Source organism: Salarias fasciatus, chromosome 7 (assembly GCF_902148845.1).
Source record: "Salarias fasciatus chromosome 7, fSalaFa1.1, whole genome shotgun sequence".
In the NCBI taxonomy this organism is placed as follows: Eukaryota; Metazoa; Chordata; class Actinopteri; order Blenniiformes; family Blenniidae; genus Salarias; species Salarias fasciatus.
This window is the reverse complement of record NC_043751.1, coordinates 21,641,797-21,664,553: the sequence shown is the minus strand read 5'-3', so window position 1 is coordinate 21,664,553 and position 22,757 is coordinate 21,641,797. Positions and strand designations below refer to the sequence as shown.

General features: G+C 44.2%; 2 protein-coding genes across 2 annotated transcripts; one reads left to right on the top strand and one right to left on the bottom strand.

The window, feature by feature from the left end:
- The first annotated feature begins 194 nt into the window (after nucleotides 1-194).
- Nucleotides 195-14,216, top strand: LOC115391216 (disintegrin and metalloproteinase domain-containing protein 10-like). Its single transcript, XM_030095310.1, has 16 exons — nucleotides 195-357; nucleotides 2,937-3,087; nucleotides 5,141-5,259; nucleotides 5,377-5,535; nucleotides 6,073-6,173; nucleotides 7,054-7,203; nucleotides 8,096-8,188; nucleotides 8,267-8,450; nucleotides 8,742-8,905; nucleotides 9,033-9,216; nucleotides 9,596-9,746; nucleotides 9,836-10,019; nucleotides 10,110-10,218; nucleotides 10,344-10,564; nucleotides 10,658-10,784; nucleotides 10,874-14,216. Exons 1-16 carry the CDS (start codon nucleotides 291-293, stop codon nucleotides 11,086-11,088), a joined length of 2,379 nt encoding a protein of 792 aa, XP_029951170.1. The 5' UTR covers nucleotides 195-290; the 3' UTR covers nucleotides 11,089-14,216.
- A 3,292-nt stretch (nucleotides 14,217-17,508) lies between these two features.
- Nucleotides 17,509-22,626, bottom strand: aqp9a (aquaporin 9a). Its single transcript, XM_030095312.1, has 6 exons — nucleotides 22,204-22,626; nucleotides 21,933-22,059; nucleotides 20,384-20,521; nucleotides 19,767-19,885; nucleotides 18,618-18,835; nucleotides 17,509-18,328 (listed from the first exon to the last, which is right to left on the bottom strand). Exons 1-6 carry the CDS (start codon nucleotides 22,303-22,305, stop codon nucleotides 18,118-18,120), a joined length of 915 nt encoding a protein of 304 aa, XP_029951172.1. The 5' UTR covers nucleotides 22,306-22,626; the 3' UTR covers nucleotides 17,509-18,117.
- Nucleotides 22,627-22,757: the final 131 nt, after the last annotated feature.

The following is a 22,757-nucleotide window of genomic DNA, read 5'->3' as shown; positions in this document are numbered from 1 at the left end:
AGTATATTATTGACTTCTGTCCGGTTTTCCGGTGCGTCTCTCCCTGATGGCGTGCGCAGACATACCGCATACATCTTCCCGACAGCCCAGCAGCACAGCCCTGTAATGTAATGTATGCAGGCCGGGTCCACCATGGACACGTCTGGGGGGAAGGGATGCCAGGCGGCCGTGCGTCTGACGTCACGGCGCAGGGGAGAGGAGGCGATGAGAGGAAGCTGCAATAAACACACAGGGCGTCTGCGCCTATCTAAGTAGGACAATAAAGTGAAAACGGCATCAATGCTCTAACAATGGATCTGTCACACATGCTTCTCCTGAAAGTTTTCCTCTTCGCCTACTTGCTGAACCCCACCCAAGGTGAGTGAGGCGTTTTGCGGGGAAACCCTGGAAGTTTGTGTTGAATCGGTGGAGCAGCGGCGGCTGAGAGGAGCAGAAAGCCTGGTAGCCGTTAGCTAGCAGGAGGGATCAGCAGGGCCTGCTTGTTATGAAGAGGACTGCACCCTTTTTGCCGTATTACTTCAAACCGATAAATGAGCCCGAGCTCTGAGGCTGACGCGGATTCGCTCGGTCGACTGAAATACGCCGACGTTGCTGACATATTCCCGCGTGTTGTCACCGTTTTATTGTCAGGTTTGGCTCGGTTTTGTTGTTATCGTGCGAATAGCGCCGACAGCCATTGTTATGAGAAGATGGAGATGCCGACCGGGTGAACGGACCGTTAGCTCCGTGCTAGCCGACACTTCAGCCTCGAATGTCTCGCCGTGTGCTGGGAAAATAACGGACACGAGTCGGTGACATTTACAGTAGTCGGCGTGAAATCCCGATGCCATAGTGTGCGGATCTGCAGGCGTAATTTCGCTGTTTTTCCCACTGTCACTGATCAGCACTGTTCTCTCAAGAGAAGATCCGATTTATCTCGCCTAAGTCTGGATTGTTATTGTGAAAACATCGCTAAATCCCCATATTATAGGAGGTAAATCCAAGTTGTTTGCACATTGCAGTACTGACCTGTAATGCACCTATGCTGTAATACACCTGTGAACCGATACTAGGCTTTGACAAGGAAATCACTTCACTTAAATAGTCTATTTGATTATTCCCCAGTGAAATATATGCCTTTGTCAGTTTTTGAAATCCATATTTATATCTTACTCTCACATTGAGATCCTGTCAGCTTGTCAAAAGTGTCCATCACAACTTTTCCACTAATAGGCCCATTTGCGTTCTTCTCTTGTATTTTATTTATTTATTTATTCTTGTCCATATCGCCTCCACAAAACAAGAGTGACCACAAGTCCTTTTTTCTCTCACGTTTTGCACTGTATGGGGAATTTATGATATTTCAGAGGTACAGTCATGGCCTTCACTTCTCATAGTCACCTCAATGAAAAATTTAATGTCACAATCTAAATAATTTACAGTGCACATGAGCAGGGAAGTGCATGAAGCCTGGGTTTACTTACCTAGCTTTGTGACACTGAATCCTGTAATTTATGGCTCAGTAGTCACACATTACCTACCTGTGAAGTAGTTCCTCTGACACATTTTACAAGTAAATGCTCGCATTTGGTTTATAATGTTGTGAAGGATAATGTGTGTTACAGCAGAACCAAACGTGCTCAGTGCACATAGAAAATGACCTCAAATAAAGATGGAGATCGATGTTTTGAGCAGAGATTATGTCTCCAGATAGTTTGACCCACGTGAAATGGGTGGAGATGCTAAAGAAATCTTCTTTCTTGGATCCCACCACCCACTCCTCTGGTGGTGAAGTAATTACACTGTCGTGGTGGGGTTGTTCTGCACAGCTCCAAAACTGGCATTTAGTCGACTGAAATAGATTCAACCGAATGTTAAAACACAGATCTCTGCTGTCAGTTTCCATCCTCTTGCCAATCGAATGTCTGCCAGATCCACAACTTTTAAGCACCTAATTCATTTTAACATGGAAGAAGCCTGTTTTTCATTCCCAACTGCTGTTGTCTTTCTACTTTGAAACAAAGTAGATATTTTTAGTTTTTGGTCCAAACAGCTGATGTGACTGACTCATTGTGATGCCAAGAATGTTGCAGATGCATGTTTTTCCTCATTATCTGATACTTTGAATTGTTTTTTTTAATAATAGTAATATAATGTCAATAACAGGATTGGGTAAGCCAAATTACACACATCGTCTATTGTTAGTTTATTACTTATTGTCTATCTTATTATCACACTAATATTTCTTATGTTTGTGTTTGTCTGCTTCTGTCTATTTCTAATTACGTGTTTATAAATATTTGCTACATTTCTGTATGCTTTAGTTATTTCTTTCGTGTGTTTAACTTTATTAGTTTAATTCATGCCTTCAGGGGGGGATTCTCTCCCCTATTTATTTTTTATTTTTCCATTTTTGAGAGCAAAAACCATGATAAAAAGAAACATTCTTGGATTGAAACTGTTAATTATTTAGTTGAGAGACACATTTTCTTTCCCGAATTTGTTGTGAGTGTAATGGAGAGATAAATGAATTATAAATATTACACAAGATTTAGTGCAAAACCATAAAAATAAACAGTCACGGAATAAAACTAACGTTCAAGTCCAAAGCCTCTAACTAGCGCACTTTTCATGCCTGTGGATCTGAGCAGCTGTTCATTAATATATCATGTGATAATGTGTTTCATGAGAGAGTGGTTTTATCTGCATGTTTTCAAGTTTTCCTCCATATGTACGTCTATTTTTATTCTCTTCTGTTGTTTTCATTGTTGGAAGAGCAGCTGAGAATTTTGAATCTACCTTCGGATCAATAAAGTCTAAATCAAGGTTTTTTTTTGAAGGGCTTACAGTTATTGCGTTCTGTATACACACAAACAGAATGACAGAAACATGGGCTGCTCTCACCTGCTCTCTTGGAATTGTCGTTTAACAAGCGTTCCTCTGTTCTGATCACGCAGGGCACTATAGGAACCCCCTGAACAAGTACATCCGTCACTATGAGGGCCTCTCGTACAGCACAGAGGTGCTGCACGGCAGCCATCAGAGGGCCAAGAGGGCCCTCTCTCACGAAGACAAGTTCCTTCATTTAGATTTTCACGCCCACGGAAGGTTTGTGCTCCTTTTTTTTCTTACTAGTGTCATAAAAGTCAAAGTGTTTGTTGTTGTTCATGTGTCCTTATGACAATGCTCGTTTGTTTTGCTTTATTTTTGGCAATTTATGAGATTAATTTTGTGTCAAACAAATGATTGAACACTGTGTTCTTTTTATTAATCAGAAGAATTGTTTGATTGGATCATGTTGGAGCCACAGTGAGGGAGGATTAATAATTGGTTTCTCTCAAGTGGTTATTGTTTCACCATTGAAGCCAACTGATTCATTGATGATATTCATTGTCAAACAATTGGATATTTGATCATTTCATTGTTTCAACTGTCTTTCAATGCACGGTAGATTGGCTGCTTTTCTTTCCTTATGTTATTGTGTCCTGGGGCTTATAATAATCTTTTCAAAGGCACAGATTTCAGTGATATTTAAATTCTTTGAGTTTATTGGTCATATTTTCAATACTGTGCATTTAATGCAAAATCAGTTTATAAATGGACACACTGATGTGGGGTTATTCTGATTTCCTATCACAATCTTATTTCATCAGTGTATCAGTGGGTTTTGTGAGGGATCAGGTGTTTCAGTCCTCACTCGCTACCTGAACTGACTGAGATCATCTTCTGAGAAGCTGGAAGGGAACATGGAGTCCTTGTCATGGTTCTTCAGCCAGTATTTTGAAGAGGTGGTGTTGTTTGATCGAAAGTGTCTCCACTCTCCATGACAAAGTCACGACCATCTGGCTGGGATCTTGGCAAATGCTGTTTATCGTCCTGCTTGTAACGGGGCCCGCTGTTCCTAAACAGGGAGGAGAGTGATAAGAGCTCTGCAAATAAACCCACGGATGGAAGACGTCTTGTTCTCTGAAAAGCAGAAATGCGCCCATTTCATTTCCTTTTTAAATCAGGACAAGACGAGGTTCCCACTTCAGTTCTTACATTTAGTCCACACTCCATCCAGCTTTCCTTCTCCTGATGTGAACAAAAAGTCTCAGTGGGATTTGGCACCAAAGTTTTTATGCTCTGAATAAGTTAACAAACGTAAATCCTTGATTTGTTTTTATTTACTTCCTATATTGGTATTTTAAAGTGACCAGGCTGCCTTTTAAAACCACGTGGGCTCCCTTTGGTTATTCTTCCATGCGATAATTCAAGGTGTTTCGCATATTATTGTTCACAGATCTTGGGGATTGTCCAAAATTCTTGTGGATTGAGTCTTTATTGGTGGCTGTTTTCATCTCTTCATGCAATCTCTGGCTGACTCCACGAGGCTGAGATCCAGACTCTGTTGAGCCGCGGCCATCTGTTGCAGGACGACTTCTCCAGCTTTCAGACTGTCTTTTATGGCTGCTTGTATTTTTTAAAGCTCATTGTCATCCAGGAGAACGGATTTGGCACCAATCCGACACTTCTCTGATGGGTTTGTGAGATGGATAAGGAACTCGAGACTGCCTAAAGCCTTTGCGCTGGACATTTTCTGCAACAGTTTGGCTGCTTGCGGGTGCTGCTGGGTCTTAGCGTGTTTTCAGATTGATATTTTGATGTCTTGTATATTTTTCTGAAGGGATTATGTCTCAGAAAACAGTAGTGATTCAAAAAGCATTGTACACTAGGTTGCCATCAAATCGTTGTTGTTTTTTTTTATGGGCCTTGTGTTTTCTCACAGACAGTAGTAGCTTCTACACAATTGAAGTACTCAATAAGGAGGTTGTGTAGGTGTAACATGAAACCCAAGGTGAACTGTAACAGCTTTGTTTCCCCGCAGTTTGTTTGATGAACAAGAAACGGCATTGTTTCAGGCTGTCCCGAGTCTCTGTTCACTCTCTTACAAAATAGCTGTAGTTTCCGCTTTGCAACAGAAAACAGCTGAAAGGTTTTCTCTCTGCCAGTGCTCCCTGCTTCTTCCCCTTTCCCTTATTCATTTGCATTCTCCCTTGACTGCAGAGGCAGGATGAATATTGCTTACTTCCAAAAGTCTCCAATCTATAGACACCCACCTAAAATCCTGTGTCTTAACAAGTTGCTTTGGTGTGTTTTTTTTTTTTTTTTTTCCTTTCAGGCATTTTAATTTACGAATGAAGAGGGACACCACCTTGTTCACCCCAGATTTGAAGGTGGATGTTTCAGGAGAAGAGATTCCTTTTGATACCTCACATATCTACACTGGAGAAATCTACGGTAATGCCGTATTTTAATTCTGCTCATCTGCAATGCTGCAGTCCAGAATATTTCACAGGAAGGGTTTTTTTCTATATGTGACTGCTCTAACAGACACATGTAATTTGTTCTTTCCAGGTGAGAAGGGTACGCTGACTCACGGCTCCATTGTAGATGGTAGATTTGAAGGCTTCATTCAGAGCTACCATGGCAATTACTACGTGGAGCCTGCCGAGAGATACCTGGAGGGCAAAAACGTGCCCTTCCACTCCGTCATCTACCATGAAGACGACATCCGTGAGTAACGGGCAGCTTCAGCCCGGCGGCTCTCTCTCTCTTGTAATCATCACGTTTGAGTAATTGGATACACGCCTATGTAAATGCATGACTGGGAAAGTGTAAGGTGAGGGAGCCTGAGCTGTTGGAGGCAGGCTGGTGTGATTCCTCCCCAGGGGAGCCGAGACACCCGGGGTGCTCATTAGCTGAGTAACCCAATCTTGCTCTTGGGCTGCTAGCTCATTTATGCCGTCTTTACAGTGTTGGTACTATTAGCGAGCGCAGAGTACACTTCGCCACTCCAACACCCCCCAATTTCAAATCATCTGTGTACACATAGCATGAGGCTGAGGGGCAAATTAAACTGAATTGTGAGAGGAATCGCTAATGAGAGCGACAGAAAGGTAGCGGCTCACTGCAAAGCTAGGCTCAAGTGGCGTGTAAGTACATCCATTAGCTGATCATGAATAGTGCCAGAAATAGAGTGACTCAGGGGGTTAAGTAGCTAACATTGTCTCTCATAATCCTAACAGTGTTGTGTCTGCCTCTCCCGCTCAGACTACCCGCACAAGTACGGCCCAGAGGGAGGCTGTGCTGACAGCTCCGTGTTCGAAAGGATGAAGAAGTACCAAGCTTCTGCCATGGAGGAGCCATCCAAGGTGAACCTCCCCTCACACCACTGTAAACCTCCACGGGGATTAGCAAAGAGATGTATAAACAATCTCCCGATGCCTCCCGCTCTGTTAGGGTCAGACAAACAGAAGGTCTCCCCTGTGTGGTTATTTGTCTGCAGTTTATAAACCCGGAGATCCAGAACATCCATTAAACGGCAGCATATGGCTAATTTAACCCTTTAGCTCCATTCCTGCCACTAGTGACAGGGTTTGGCACCAACACTTCTCATGGCAGTTACTCCTGGACCAGTTGTTCTGTTCAATTTAAGTTAAACCAGTCCTGCATCCTAACAAACTTTAACATTTAAATACAAAGCAAGCAGTGTCATTCAGCCCACACTCTTTAGTTGGGCTTCATATTTCCAACTAGAAACAGATGAGCTCCTGTAATGAAACATAGTTTGTGTTCATTTTTACTCCCAAAATAATTCCTTCCGTAGTTCTGTTGTCAAAAACAGATTCTTTCAGGCAAATTCACACACATAGTTACTCAATGTTTCGTTGCTGTGACATGCAGTGCTCTGAGGCTGGTGTGGAGGAGGAAGCAGCACGGGCTCATTTAAAGGTTAATGGTTTATTTCTGTCACTTTATTGCAAATTGCAGTGTGAATTAGTAGGAGAGAAATAAGTATTTGGTGTGGCCACCCTCTGTCAGTACTCTGCAGAACACTTGGCACGTTGCTTTTGAAGGATCGTGCATAGAGGTTAAAGACTGGGCATAAATCTGTGGATATAATCTGTTTCAAATCCTCGTTCGGTTCGTGAACATACTACTGCCTGAAAAATTCCAAACATGATTTATTTACTCTTCATTTCACTGGTATATGTTTTATTTAGCTGTCCATTTCCTGCTCTGCTTCACCAGGAGCTCCACACCGAGGCGGGCGTTAATGAGCCGGTGCTGCTGAGGAGGAGGAGGATGGCCCAGGTGGAGAAGAACACCTGTCAGCTCTTCATTCAGACCGACCACCTCTTCTACAAGTACTACAAGACCAGAGAGGCTGTCATCGCTCAGGTACACAGCGGCTCGCCCGCTACGCGCCGTGCTGATGCTGAAACGTCTGCGTGACAGAGCCGCAGAAAAGCTTTTTTTAAACCAACGGCATCGGCTAAGTGCAAAGTACACAGGCTAAAGACTCTCGAAATAAAAACACCTCTTATTGAGTGGAAGCTGTGAGTCATAACACCTTCAACAGAACAGTTTCAAATGGAAATCTCTGCAAATGCACCGTAACTATAGAATTTCTATGAAAAATCTAATTTCCATGGAAACGTGCCGTTCGGTCTTCGCTTAACTCACAATCTAGCGTGGCATGATAACATCACTCAACTCCACACAGCACTTTGATCAGCGAGCTTCACTGGGGAATTAACATTTTTTACGTTGCCTCGTGTCCAGTTTCTTAGAGCCTTTTTTTTTTATATATATATATATTTTGAAAAATTCCTCAAAACTTCATGTACACAGCCAGTGGATCGCCTCGCAAAATGACATTAAGTAGACTTAGTGGAAGATGGTGACAGAAATTCCTGTTGAGTCATTTTCACGCTGATCTGCAGGTTTAGTATGAATCTGTTTAAATGTTTTTATGGAGCAGGGCCTCCTGATCTGTCCACTCTCCCGGGTCGGGATCAGTAGTAAATATCCACCTGGTTGAACACACACTAGAAAGACACAGCAGCAGCAACGGCTTTGAATTTCCATACTTATTGTTGTTGGGGGTTTTTATGCAGCAGAGAGGATAAAACGTATTTAGCGAATGTTCTGGACCAGTAGTGCTGCGGCGCTCCCGCCTGAAGGCTGTAATGTGAAGCAGGAGAGTTCCAGCAGTCATTCCTCATCACTGCGAGAGCTTAGAGTTACTTTCGAAAACTCCCAAGTGAATTTTTCTCGTGTCTTACTTTAGATCTCAAGTCACGTCAAGGCGATCGACGCCATCTATCAGGGCACTGACTTCATGGGCATCCGGAACATCAGCTTCATGGTCAAGAGGATTCGGGTGAGCCTTTTGCTGATTTCCCTGCTAGATTTCGAAATACCTCTGCTCCTTACTCTTCACTTTCCTCCTCCTGCTCAGATAAACACCACCAACGACGAGCGGGACCGGTCCAACCCATTCCGCTTCGCCAACATCGGGGTGGAGAAGTTCCTGGAGCTGAACTCGGAGCAGAACCACGACGACTACTGCCTGGCCTACGTTTTCACGGACAGGGATTTTGATGACGGCGTGCTGGGCTTGGCGTGGGTGGGAGCCCCCTCAGGTACTCGCAACTCTTTTCTGACCTATTAGGTAACAAATTACAAAACCGTGGTCATTGTTCTCAAAGGATGCCACTGTGGCCTTAAAGCAAAAAGTGCTCTGTGTTTGTATTCTGCCAGTAATATCTCAACTTTTGAATCGAGCATTGGTAAGCGGTCTTTTTCAGTCACCGTTTGAGTAATTGTCATGAAGTGAGTCATCTCCGCGCCCGTTAATGAGCCAAATCCTTCAAGGTCTGCAGCCGTTCTCTGAAAGGAAAAGACCGTCCCAGCTTGTGCTTTTTGGTTCGCAGGGAGCTCTGGAGGCATCTGTGAAAAAAGCAAGCTGTACTCAGACGGAAAAAAGAAATCTCTCAACACTGGTATAATCACTGTACAGAACTACGCCTCCCACGTTCCCCCGAAAGTCTCCCATATCACTTTCGCACATGAAGTAGGACACAACTTTGGCTCCCCGGTGAGTGTCTTAGATGTTAACGCTCAGTGAGAAGGAATGTATTAGACCCCGCGTGCTTTATCTTTTCCTCTTTTAACCTCACTTTTTTTTCTTTTTTTTTCTTTCCCTGTTTCTTTCTCGCTGCCAGCATGACTCTGGATCTGAGTGCACCCCGGGAGAATCCAAAAGCCAAGACAAGAAGGAGAAGGGCAATTATATCATGTATGCAAGAGCCACGTCGGGAGACAAGCTCAACAACAATAAGTTCTCCATCTGTAGCATTCGCAACATCAGCCAAGTGTTGGAGAAGAAAAGGAGCAACTGTTTCGTCGGTACGTTTCACTGTCTTGTTTGCGGATGGAGAGTTTTTATCCCAGGCTTAAGTTTCTTTGCAAATTGAAACATCTGCTGCAGCTTTTCCTCTGCTATCAGGCAAATTGTGGTCATTTTTTTTTTTTTTTTTTTGTGCTAAAGTCAGCAAGCAGCTAGTAAGAGCTCTGAAAGCAGTTTTTCTTAACTCGAGGTGTGTTTTCATTGTAGAGTTTCATTCCATTTATATTCCCTAAGAGGTGGATGAGTTTTAATTTCTTTTTATTTCCCATCAAATTGCATCCTTCATGTATAAATGATGAGCGGATAATGAGTGAAATGGAGCTGCTCTGTGCTGGAGGCGCTCAGTAGAGCCATAACTGCGCTTTCTCCATGAAACAGAGTCTGGCCAGCCCATCTGTGGGAACGGCCTGGTGGAGCCCGGGGAGGAGTGTGACTGTGGCTACAGCGATCAGTGCAGGGACCAGTGCTGCTACGACGCCAACCAGCCCGACAACAAGAAGTGCAAACTGAAGCCCAACAAAGTCTGCAGGTAGGTGGAAATGTCCTCCCTCGGCGTGCGTTTCGTTACGTAACGCGGATCCGTGGCTTTAACGCTCCCCCCCCGCCGTCTGCCTGCAGTCCCAGCCAGGGCCCCTGCTGCACCGCCGAGTGCTCCTACAAGGGCCGAAACGAGAAGTGCAGGGAGGAGTCGGAGTGCGCCCACCAGGGCATGTGCAACGGCGTCAGCCCGCAGTGCCCCACGTCGGAACCCAAGGCCAACTTCACCGCCTGCCACGGGGAGACCCAAGTCTGCCTCAACGGGGTGAGCGTCCGGCGGCGGCGCGTCTGGGTCGCCGTAGCGACCTCGCGCTCACACCAGACAGTGTCTGATCGGTCCCTTTCCTCCCCGCAGGGCTGCTCCGGCTCCATCTGCGAGAAGTACGGGCTGGAGGCGTGCACCTGCGCCAGCCAGGACGGCAAGGACGAGACCGAGCTCTGCCACGTGTGCTGCATGGAGAAGAGTGAGTCATTCGCCGCCGCCGCCCCCCTGCTGTCCAGTAGCGTTTGTTATTAATAACATGCACCGGAGACTCCGTGCTCCTTCGTTTGAACCGAGTCGGCCGTTTGTCGTGCTTTGCGTCCGCAGTGAATCCCAACACGTGCAGCAGCACCGGCTCGGAGCGCCTGGCTCGATTCTTCAATAAGAAAGTGACCACGCTGCCGGCCGGCTCGCCCTGCAACGACTTCAAGGGCTACTGCGACGTGTTCATGAAGTGCCGGCTGGTGGACGCGGACGGGCCGCTGGCCAGGCTAAAGAAGGCCATCTTCAACCCAGAGCTCTACGAAAACATCGCGGAGTGGATCGTGGTACGTGTGGACTCCTTCAACGTGTCGAGACAGTGTGAAACTGAGGGTTCTTTTTCCAGATTGTGTTTGATTTGAGTTTGATCTTCCTTCCAGGCACACTGGTGGGCGGTGCTGTTGATGGGCATTGCTCTCATCATGCTCATGGCGGGCTTCATCAAGATTTGTAGCGTGCACACGCCGAGCAGCAACCCCAAACTGCCCCCGCCCAAACCTCTTCCAGGTGAGTCCAGGGACGCGTCTCTCAGAGAACTTTGAGTTTGCTTGTTTTGTTTTGAGGCTCGGGTAACTCGCCTCTCCCCCCACCTCCAGGTACTTTGAAGCGGCGGCGAGCGCAGCAGCACGCCAACTCCCAGGTGCAGCACCAGTCCCAGCACGCGCACCAGCACGGCCACGGCGGCCACGGAGGACACGGCGGCCACGGCGGCCAGCGGCAAGCCCAGCGGCAGCCGCAGCGGCAGGCGCAGCCCCAGAGGCACCACCGTCAGCCCAGAGAGAACTATCAGATGGGCCAGATGAGACGCTGAGTCCCCGAAAACCCGCAGACCCACCCCCCTCCTCCCCACCCCCCCAATGCCTTGGCTCCTCCTTGTGCCTACAGTGGGAAACAAAAGCGTCACTCCATCCAAAGAAAAGCCTGACATGGTTGTTAGTCATGATCACATTCACCATCGGCAGACGAAAACAGACACGTGAAAAAGAGAAAACGCTAACCTAGCAACTCGATTGGCTCTTTGTGGAGTGGACTCGACCATCAGCCATTTCCAATGCAGTGCGATCTAGCATCTTTTTTCCATCTTACTTTTTTTTTTCTTCTTTTTTTTTTTTTTTAAGGAGTGCCAAGGAGTTAAGGAATCATGTGTAGCTTTAGTACATTCTGTGATGGGTTTTTTTTTTTGTTTTATTGCAATGTCTTCTTGAGTGACAAGCCCGTGGCTGCTGGTGAATTGTTCTGTGCTATTTTTAATTTTTTTTCTTTTTCTTTTTTCTTGTTTTGTTTTTTTTCGCCATCCTAGCCAGGAATGAGAGACACTCAGTGGGGATTTGCGGCACTTTTTTGTGATTTACACACATGTCAAAACGGCAAAAGACACAGGCTCCGGTCTCTCATGCAGACAGTTCTCTGCATGTGACTGTAAATACTTAGTGTATCATAAGTGAAAACAAACTATTTCTTCTACTGTAAATTGTGTAATTCTTCACTTTTTTTCCTCTTTAATTTTTTTTTTTGTTTTTCTTTTTTTGAATTTTTTTTTCGGTTAGTGCTCTCAGGATTCTTAACACATAAATGAAGGAATGATGGTTTGTGACGAGCTCCTTTGGACGTTGCGGACGAGGATTCGACGCCATCGGGTTCTTCTCGCGGTCCAATCAGGTGGATCTCTCTCACTTTTGATAGGTCGCTAGATTTTTTGATTTTTTTTTTTTTTTTTTTTGAACTACAAGGTCGCCATATCCCATTTTTCAGGCCTTCTTGGTTCAAGCTCCCTTTTTCCATCTTTTTTTTTTTCCTCCTTCTTCTCTAATTTGCTTTGCTGTGTATCAACCTAGATGAGGTATTGCAGGGAGGATCACCTAGTTTGGTACATTTACTGTCTTTTTACTGATTTTTTTCCTTTCGATAATGAAGAATGAATAACCACTAACTGAAGCTGAAGATGAGTCTACCTGTTACGATATGAAGACCAGGGAAAGTGAAGGCTGCTGTGGTTTAGTGTAGAAGTGAGAGCGTATCATGTTACAGAGTTAGTTTACATGAGTGTGGAAATAAATTTTTAAAAATGACTTAAAAAAAAAATTTAAAAAAAAGGAAACAAATGTAAGATTAAATCATTCTATTATTCTTCAGATAGCAAAACTAAGAACTTTTCAATGTGGGCATGCAGACACATTTATTAAATGTGACTATTAATTGACCAAGGTCTGTAATGTTTGTATGTCACTCAACACTTATTTACTTTTTGACAGCTATCAATGTTTGTCTTGAAGCAGCTGGGGAGAGCAGTGTGACGCAGCAGTGTGTGTGTGCGCGCGCGTGTGTGTGTGTGTGTTTTCACCACTTCCACAGGAAGACAGGCGGCTGCTTCGGTCGGTTTCGTTTCAGCCATTTAAATCAAACCAGCAGTTCTCTCCTGGGTCAGATCTCATCCCAGACTGATTCCCCTTAAGAGCTCATGAGCAACGGGCCTCGGTTCTGCGTTTACATCGGCGTGCCATAAACACCCCCCCCCCCCAACCCCCCCCAACCCCGAAAGCTGATCTCTGTGCACAGGTTTCATGAAACACAGGAAGCACCTGGAGCGTTTCTGAAGCCACTTCAGCTGAATGAAAGGAAGGAGATGTGATTGCTTTGTTTGTGTTTGTTGTTTTGTTTTTGTTTTTATTTTGTTCATTTTTATTTTCCTGTGGGATTGTTCGACCTCAGGTGTTCCTCTTTTGGCTACGAGAAAAGGGGCATTTTTTTTGAAAATACCTTAAACACTAACCGAGAGGTAATGTGATCACGGCATATTGAACAAAAAGGAAAAAAAAAAACCCATGTGAGTTATTTGCTGTGCAAAGCGTTTTTCACTCTACTTTTGCATGAGGGTGGGAAAAAAAAAGCACCGAGGCGACAGGCGCGTCGCGTTTCCCCCGTGCTCTCGCTTTGTGTTCTCCTCGCATCGTTACTTTTTTAATGCATGCAGTAATAATCACAGCTAGTATCTTAAACTGGACACCGTTAATCACATGTGCTCTGGAGGGGACAACAAACAAAAAGGAAAAAAAGGAAAAAAAAAAAAGAAAACCTCACATGTCACACTTTATTTCGCACGGCGGACGAATCGGACGGTCGGCAGAACTTCTCATGTCTGTACAAAACGGAGCTCTTTTTAAATTTTGGCCTCCCGGGGCCCCGCGACACAGCCGCCGGGCCCGGAGCGTCTACCTGTAAACTTGTACAGTACTTCGAAAAACGAAAATGAAAAAAAAAAAAAAATAACAGAAAAAGTAATTTGCATTTCATTTGAAAATGGAGAAATTACATTTTGATACATCTGTTTGATTTTTTTGTATTCTAATTCCAGAGTAAGTTGTTCAAAGATGTTCATATGTGACAAAACTTTCCTCTCTTCTAAGTTATTTATGTTCTTATATGTGCTAGTTGAACTGGAGTTTGCTTCTGATACTTTTTTTTTCCTCCGCCATCATCCATGGTTTAAAAACAGTTCAGTGTGATGGAGTCAATGTTACATTCTCATTTTTGTCTTTGTTACCCTGTGGCATGGTTTGGGTAGACGAGCAGAAGAATAACGCCTGTAAATTTCCTTTTCTTTTTAATTTCGTAGTCTTGGTAAAGTTTTTAGATAAACGTGCACTGAAAAAAATGTCCAAATTGAGTTGAAAAAAAAAAAAATGTCGTAGGTGATGTAGGCCGAAAGAACACACGATTAAAAAGTAATACTACTGTCTGATTTTAATGTTCACTGTGTTTTATACAGTATCGGAAATTTTTGTTCACTTTGAACATTTTTACTAAAAAAAAAAAAAAAAAAAAAAAAACGAGAAAAAAAGCTCAAAATTGTATTGTGCAAAGAGATGTAATTTTTTGGAGTACTTGAAATGCATTAATTAAAAGACTCGTTCAAAATAAAATAGACCCCTGTTTACTGTCTGGAACGTGTGCGCTCTTTGGCTCTTCATGCTGACGTGGGTCACTTTAAGTCGTGTGCACGTTTTAATTCCTCCCCCCCGATTTGATCCCTTAACTTCAAGCTTATAGGACCTGAACAGAAAACCTGGCATTACAAACCGCTGTGGTGATGATAACAAGCCCCTCAAAATACAGGACCGAGGTGCATGATGGGAGGTTTCGGGGTGTGGGTGAGCGGCTGCCTGGGCCTGTGCTGCAGAGATTCTGAGGAAAAAGCTTGTATGAGTTAACCGTGGTTTTCGAAGTGTGTGTGTGTGTGTTGGGAGGGATGAAAACCAGAACAAATTTTACTTAAATACTGAGGCAGCACTTTTATTTATTGGATTTATGGATTTCAACAGATAATAATGTCTCGTAATATGAAATCTCAGCAAATGTTTAGGGGTGTATTACCGGGCTCACACTTTGAAAACCTCTGCGTGTGGATTGCTCACTGTTCCCCCAGATTTTACATTAGAGAAAATCTGTTTCCCTCGATTTGTGAAACATTAATTTACTTGATGCAAACACTTGGGAGTGTCAGCACGGTGTTTTTCTCCATCTGTTGTTTGAGTGTTTCGAGGTAATTCATCAACTCTTGAATCGATTTTGCTTTGACTGGAGTGTGTTGCTGTGCCTTTCGTGTCGGCTGGCCGTTTCTGTCCACATGATCTCCTTTCACACGTTTGGCAGAAAGTGGTTGTGTCTTTATATGTTTTATTTTTTTCGAATGAAAAGCCTCCCCTTCTTTCAAATCAAGCCCAAACATAATTCAGGTTTTATGCATCTTTTTTTTTTTTTTTTTTTTTTTTTTTTTTGAATGAGTTACAGCTTAATCACTTGATAGTTCCTGGTTTGTGTGTGTGTTTTTTTTTTTCTTTTCTTTTGTACCATTTCAATGTGAAGAGAAAAAAAATATGTGAAAGTTGGACTGCGGCCTGAACAAGTGGTCGCCATCGGTATGATGAGGGAACAAACTGAAATGAATGATGAAATCTTTAAGTTAATGTGCATAAAAAGTTTGAGGCAAATGTACATTTTCGCTGAGTTTTAAATCCTGGGACGAGCTCTCTGTTCGGTGTCTTGAGACTCCAGCATTGTTCATCACTTTTTTCTTGAAGATGGTTGTAATGTTTGCTACAATAAATCCTTGAGACTGTGTTGTGTAGATCATTTCTCTTTTTTTAAAAAAAAAAAACAATCATACCTCTGCAGCATTATATAATAACATGAAACCTGGCTTACTTGTGAGTGTAATAACAATTCTCTGTAAACGGAATGGTTAAATCCTCATGAGTATACCCATCTATTTTCTCCTGACTGCAGTGCAGGACCGTCCACAGCAGAGGGAGCAGCTGCTTCAGGTGAAGCCTGGAAAGCCAGAGGTTTCAGAGCAGCTGCTGAGTAAACAACATCAGCCCCACAAATCCACAAGCGGCTTTCCCACATGTTTTCTGACAACTCTGACTTCACGGTTTTAACCCAAACGTCCAGATTTGAGCCGGTCGAGCCGATCCCTCCGTGTCGTGAGACTCTCCACAGACTTGTTACACACATCATTTATATTGATGAAATGAGTATTTTTGGTGATGTAACATCCAGAGGAAAGCATACATCTGATCCTGCTCGTACGCATGTGTGCATGCAGTGAAACGTGGCCTGCAATTGATTTTCTATACAGATCCTGAGCTGCAGTCGCCGGTTCTGACATGAACAAGTCACCAGAGTTTACGTCCATCTTTTCCCTCATGAAGCAGGAAGCGAGATCTGTTTCAATAGATCTGGACTCATTGTTGTTGTCTGTGTCTGTAACAAGGGCCTGTCACAGCAGGTATTGTGTATTTGGGTGCCGTCTCTTGGCGTCCCGGCGTCCATCGGCCTGCAGCACCTCTTGTCTCTGCTTACACGGACAAAGCACGTCTGTAAATGCAGCACCGGGCCGCTGAGTCGAGTGCCTCCCACTTCAGCAGCGAACTTGTGCTTCCCATTCAAGCTGCAACAATAGAGAAGCACTGACGGCACAGAGATAACTCCCAGTTTTATTGTCCGTTTGACAGAGTTTCAGTGTTCTTTTCTTTCAGTCGGATTTATCATCGACGAGCCGGATCTCACCACAAATAAAGAGATTACTGCTGAAACTATTTGGAAAGAAAAATCCTCTCCTCAAACAACATTAAAAAAGTGTTTTAGAACAACTGTTGTTCAGATGAAGGTTGAAGCCGCTTTGGAAAACAACATTCTTCATATTGAACTTATTCTGAGTGACCATGTGACTCCAGACATCAGATGTGTTTTTTACAGCCGCGGTTCTCGGAAGTCTGAGCAGAGTGTGGCTGAATCAGCACAATGACGGCCTCCTGCATGAATCAGAGCCCAGAGACAAGAAGCTGGGCTCACATGCACCTGCACATGTATCATTATTGAACCACCAGTGTGTCCACACACACCAACACACACGCCGATTTTGCAATCGCACACTACATGACATGCTGGCACGGACGGGAACCAGTTCCCTGTGCCTCCCCTCAGGCTGGTGTGTTGGGAATAATAACAACATGCTCTGGAGTGACGCGTCGCCGCGATACTGCCAGCGTGTGACTGATCACTGGGGTGAAATTACTGTGAGATTTCTGTCAGGCAAGTGGAGCTGCCGCCTGCTCCCCGGACCAGCTGCTGGCTTCATCATTAGTTAACATTAAACACCCTCCACATCATGAAGCATAAGCCGGCCTCATAACGAGCAATCTGTTGCTGCGCGGCTGTAGTTTATCTCCGGTTATTTGTTGCGTCCATCCATCATCCATCCAGACAGAAGGAGGTAGCTCTCTTAAATTTTCTCCCGGATGTAAACTTAATATCATACAGTATAGAGTTATTTTCAGTCCCCCAACAGTAGTTTTGTACTTTTATCTCAGACTGGATGCCAGAATAAACCTCAGCACCGTTACATTTGAGGACTTTAAATGAAAATATAACCTTGTTCAGGTCATATTTTACAACATAAGGACACCGTGAAGCATCTTCAGTTACTAACTATCAAACACAAAAGACTCACTTCATCTTCTGGAGTCGAATTAACTCTGTAATTTCTGTAATTTAACTTTTTTGCTTTCAGATGTTACTGCTCGAGATGCACTTTGGGATATATGGATGTGCAAAGTGAAACAGATTTATGGAAAGAAATACGTATTTTGGTTAAATTACACTTGAAATGAAGCATTGCTTAGGAAACTGACATTTGTAGAAACTTTAATGTAGACAAACAATACTGAGAGAGAGAAATAAATAATGAACAGGGAGAAATCAGAGTGCTTTGCAAAAAAAAAAAAAAAAAAAAATTCAAAATAAATCAAACAAATGAAAAACAGTGGCTTAATGTACACATGAGGTAATTTCAGCTGATCAGGAAAGAAAGCCAAACTTTCAGGGAAATGACAAAACTGCATGCAAAGATTGATTTATATACAGTGAAGTATGTACAATACAGGAGTGCCGATGGCAGTACAGGACACAGTGAGACGAGCTCAGGAGGGACAGTTTCATTTGTTTAAGAAACATAGAAAATACAAAATATGGACGGTGGGATCACTGTTTCACGAGGGTACGGCAACTTTGTGTTTGTTTACTTACTTATTCACACAGTACAAAACAAAAAGCCTGTGGTGGCGTTTAGCTTCTGGTAAAAAAAACAAAACAAAACTGTCAGCAATGCAGAGTTAGCCTCTGCACAGCTTGAAGTCAATCAGAAGTGGAACTACAGCCTGTTTTTCTACGAGCGAGAGCGCCCTGACACAGGAAGTCTGCGTGTGCTCTTCATCCAACTGACAGTAAAAAAAAAAACAAAAACAAAACATGTCTATCAGTTCTGGGTGTGATCGTCTTTTTAACTCATGGTGATCATCTCGTATTTGTCCTTCAGGCTGCTGTCCTCGTCGTCCTCGTCCTCCTCGTCCTCCTCCGCCTCCTCCTGCTGGGGCTTCTCCTGCTCCTCGCGGGGGTGGTGCAGCTCGATGAGCAGGTAGTAGAGGACGGCGGCGACCACGCCCCCCACCATGGGCCCCGCCACCGGGATCCACCACCAGTAGTCCGCAGTGCTGCCAACACAACAGCGTTCAAACAAAGAAGCAAACAAACCAACAACGGCGATCTGTCGCTTGGCAGCCGTCGCTGGATCGTTCACGAGCATCGACCGCATCCGTGGAGCGCATGTGACGTTATACAACACCGCACGGCGTCAGCCCGGCGTGCACAACTCAATAAACAATGGAGTGAAGAGAGTGTGTGGGACGGAGGTGACTGCAGACACCTGAATCACTGTTTTCTCTTTTAGAGGGTTATAAAAGAATCTCATGCACTAAAAGAAAGACCCTGAGTCTGAGTTACCTGAAGACCTCCATCCCCCACCCTGCCACGGCCGTGAAGAGTCGGGGTCCCAGGTCTCGGGCGGGGTTCAGGGGGTAGCCGCAGTTCAGCCCCATGGACACGCCGATGGCCATGATGATCAGGCCGATGGCCAGCGGCTCCACGCCTTTAGGAGCGCCGATGTTCCCGCCGTCGATGATGGCGAGGATGCACAGCACCAGCATGCCGGTTCCCACCACCTGCACAAAACACGGGTTATTCCATAAGCTCAGTTAACTTCGTTTTAAAGTCTGCATATAAAGATTTAGGCTTCCCATCCTATACACACCAGCATTTATATGCACTGTATTCATGTCTGCATGCGACATAGTTTGATTTTTCACTGAAACATCATCTGTTTGTTCAGTTATTTCTAAACTCATACAAGCTTCCAAGAATTCTTAAGATCCAGTTATTGAAGAGTCTGGTGAAACAAAATACTGAAATCCTTCAAACATTGTTGAGATAATGCAGTTTTTGATTTTCAGGACTAAAATTAGTCATGAAACGGAACCAAAAAGCTTGAAAAGGCTCCGTTTTTGGGGTTTTAACCAATGTAACTGGAACTCAGGTCATAGAGTGTTTTATCACCGGCTTGATCCCCAGTCCATAACACTGAAGTGTAACTGAAATGTGGCTATTATTATCTAACCCTTGCAAAGGAGTGTTTTTTTTACGCTTCTGCTGAAGAATCATAACGTAAAAAAAGGCGTCATCATTCTGCTTTGACAGGATTTACATGTTGCTTCATACAGTTTGTTCTCACAGGGTTAAACCAGAACCCACAGCTGGAATCTGACCTGTGAACACCACAAGCACAATGAAATAATAGAGGGAACATAAACACGTTATCAGTCATTAGACTTATCTCGACACCTCACCGGCACTTTTAGACCGGCACACACGTTAGTTTTGGACTGCGGCAGCAAACTTTGTGAAAACGCTGTTAAGTAGCTGTGACCTTCCAGTGAATGCCAGGAAATGGGTCATTAGACCCAACTCGGCGAAAAAAAAGGGGGTGTTCTCAGACAAAAGGGGACAATCAATTCTGCATTAGCCGCATTTGTCAGACTTTGCTGCTTGAAATGGAGAGCAGACGGTGCGGGGGAGGTCACCGGGCCATGGGCTCACCTGGTCGATGAAGCCGCCCAGGACCGACAGGTGTCTCGCCGGATACGAAGCAAAAATATGACCCGTGGCGTTGATTCCCGTCACTGACAGGATCCCGCTGGTGAAGTCCATGAACGCATCTGATGGGACGACAGGGAGATAACAAATAGAGGGCGGATGATCCAGATGTCAGACACTCATTTAAGGAAGGTCATTTATTTCCTTAATTTGTTAATTAATCCTCTCCATCTGTATTAAATCACTTCTTAGATCAAAATGTTAACAGACGTTGTTAGTTTTTGCAGTTTTTACAGAGCCAGTCTGTCTGGAGATCGAATCATGTGGAACACAGGAAGTTCAGCTTTCAGCTAATAACTGCTGTTTGGCACGACTTCTCTTCACGGGTGACTTTCTCTCTCTGTGTTGAGTCTCTCATCCGTAGGAGTTGAAACAAGTGGGAAGCCAATTTTGAAAATGCAAGGAGTAGAAAACAGAGTTCCGTTCAAATGAGGGGGAAAAACAGGAAGAAATATAAAGTACAACAAAAGCTGAAAAATATACTGAGTTGCTTTAACAAAATATCCGTTTTTAGTTTTTGAAGCATTTTAAATACAGTCGGTATTTTGGGGATCATTCACCGTAATATAACCCGAAGACAGCAGCAGCTCCTGCAAAAGCCCCAAGAAACTGGGCGATGACGTAGAAGGGAAACTTCCAGATCTTCAGCTTGCCCAGAATCACCATGGCCAGGGACACAGCAGGGTTCACATGGCCCCCTGGGACAGAGGACAAAGCACAGTGTGAGGAGGAGGGGGGGGTGCAGGGTGGGGGGGGGCGGGGGGCGGCTGGCATAATATCCTCTTCATCATTAGTGAGGCTGTCACATTTACGAGAGGCAGCAGAAGGGGAGCAGGCCCCGGGGCGGATCAGGCCGGGATTATGTATGTTCAAGAGTAAAGAAGCAGAAGAGTAGTCATTTATTAGAAAATTCACACCCAGGGGAGTAAAAGAGGCAGCATTAATCTGTTCCTATTTCTAATTAAGCTGTGATCACACCCTGGGAGTGTTTATTTTTTTTCTAAATATATGATTACATACATATATACATCAGAACGCTGTCTTTCGCTGCTCAGATGAGGCAGGCGCTCCTGTTTGGACTGAGTCTGGACGCTGTAATAGAGAGCGAACGCAGCTCCCGATCAATGCGCTTCGCAGGACATTCAGAGCCCGGGGTTATGTACGACCCCACACACTCACAAATCAATGGTCAGTACACGTTCGTGGAATCTGGACAGAGCGCTGGCACGTTCCTGCCGACACCGGAGGCAGCATATGGCAGGACGGGAAGCCGTAAACTTATATTATTACAAGCCTCCTGAGTAACAATGTTTTCACAACAACACACACCAGGGTCTGTGTTTTATACGCTCTGGCAAATGCTCCCCAATATAAATTATTTTAAATGCCTCAAAGAGCGTGTGGTGCTAAATAGTGGATCCTCTGGCCTCAAAGGTGCCAAATATTCAAACAGCAAACTGGTAATCATTCTATTATCAAAACTTTTGCAGCTGATTTGACAGGCAGTTGTAGAGGACACTGATCACAGCACAGCCTTTAACTATCACCCATCAAACTGTGCTGCTGATGCATTCAATCCAAACATCCATTTGGATATGATTTGATCTCTCAGTGGGGGGAACATTCTGCTTCTCTGGTAATAGTCAACTAACCCTTTTATGGGGCACCTGCTGAAATATGTGTAAATTGAATATTTTTAAGTGTTTCCATTGATATTTGCACAGATCAGGCACTGAACTAAACAAATCAGTTTAGCATTACATGTTAATTACACACTGGAGTGTCTAATGGTGCTCATATTCAATCATTTCTAGATTCAAAATAGGTTGATGACCCTTCAAGGGATTGTATCTGGCAATCTAATGTGTTTTCAAAAACAGTAGAAATACACACATTTTTAAGACAAATACATGAATCAGGTGCTGTGAATATGAAATCATCTACTGAAGCAAAGAGGTAAAACACAGTGGTGTTCATGCTTTGAAAGACATGATTAGAAAATAACATCTTTCACTGCTTAACACGAGTATTTTATTCTTTTTTCGTCGAATACCTTTCTATTTATCATCGTTAGTTCAGAATATAAATGGTGAAATGCAGACATGTTACCTGAAACGCCGCCGGCCACGTACGCTGCCATCATCAGGCCCACGGAGAAGCCGATGTGGACGGTGAGCGGTTCGCCCAGGGTGTTTCGACTGAGGACGGTCTGAGCGACTGAGCCACAGCCGAACAGCTGAGACACAGGCGAAGAAAACAACACTTAATCTCAGCTGCATCTCAGACAGAATCACAAAATGTTACAGGAGATTTCACATCTGGCGAAACTGAGCAGCACAACTGGAAGAACACTGAGAGTGAAAACAAAACGAAATCTCACCACCAAGACAAACGTTCCCAGGAATTCTGCCAAGAATTCCTTGAATATTCCATGTTTTAGAGCACAGTGTTGCCTCATGCTTCTCTTGTGTTGTACTTCCATGTATCACTGCATCGGCAGATGTAAAAACTGATGGCGATCCGGCGGGGTGAAGCCCTGCAGCAGATCCCAGGCGAGTCTCCACCTCTGGACGGCCGCAGCCATTCAGCACAGGCCATTGATCCGCTCGTACAACTCTCGCCTCACCAGCACCAACTTTCACAAATTTTCAGAGGTCAAACGGGTTCACGGCTGCACAGCTGGATAAAGATGTATAAAAGATGGAGGTTCGGAGCAAAATATGTTATGATTATTTAATTTAATTTATTTATTATTTGAACTCTTGTGTTTTACACCCTTTTTTTTTTATTTGCACACCACTCAGAATAACTTAGGAAACAAGAGGTCATCACAGTGAGTACATAAGTGTGGGTCAGGAACAGATCATGTAGTTTTAAACATTGCCACAAGAGGTCAGCCTTGGCAAAGTGCCACTTCATTCAAAGTGGAAGTCA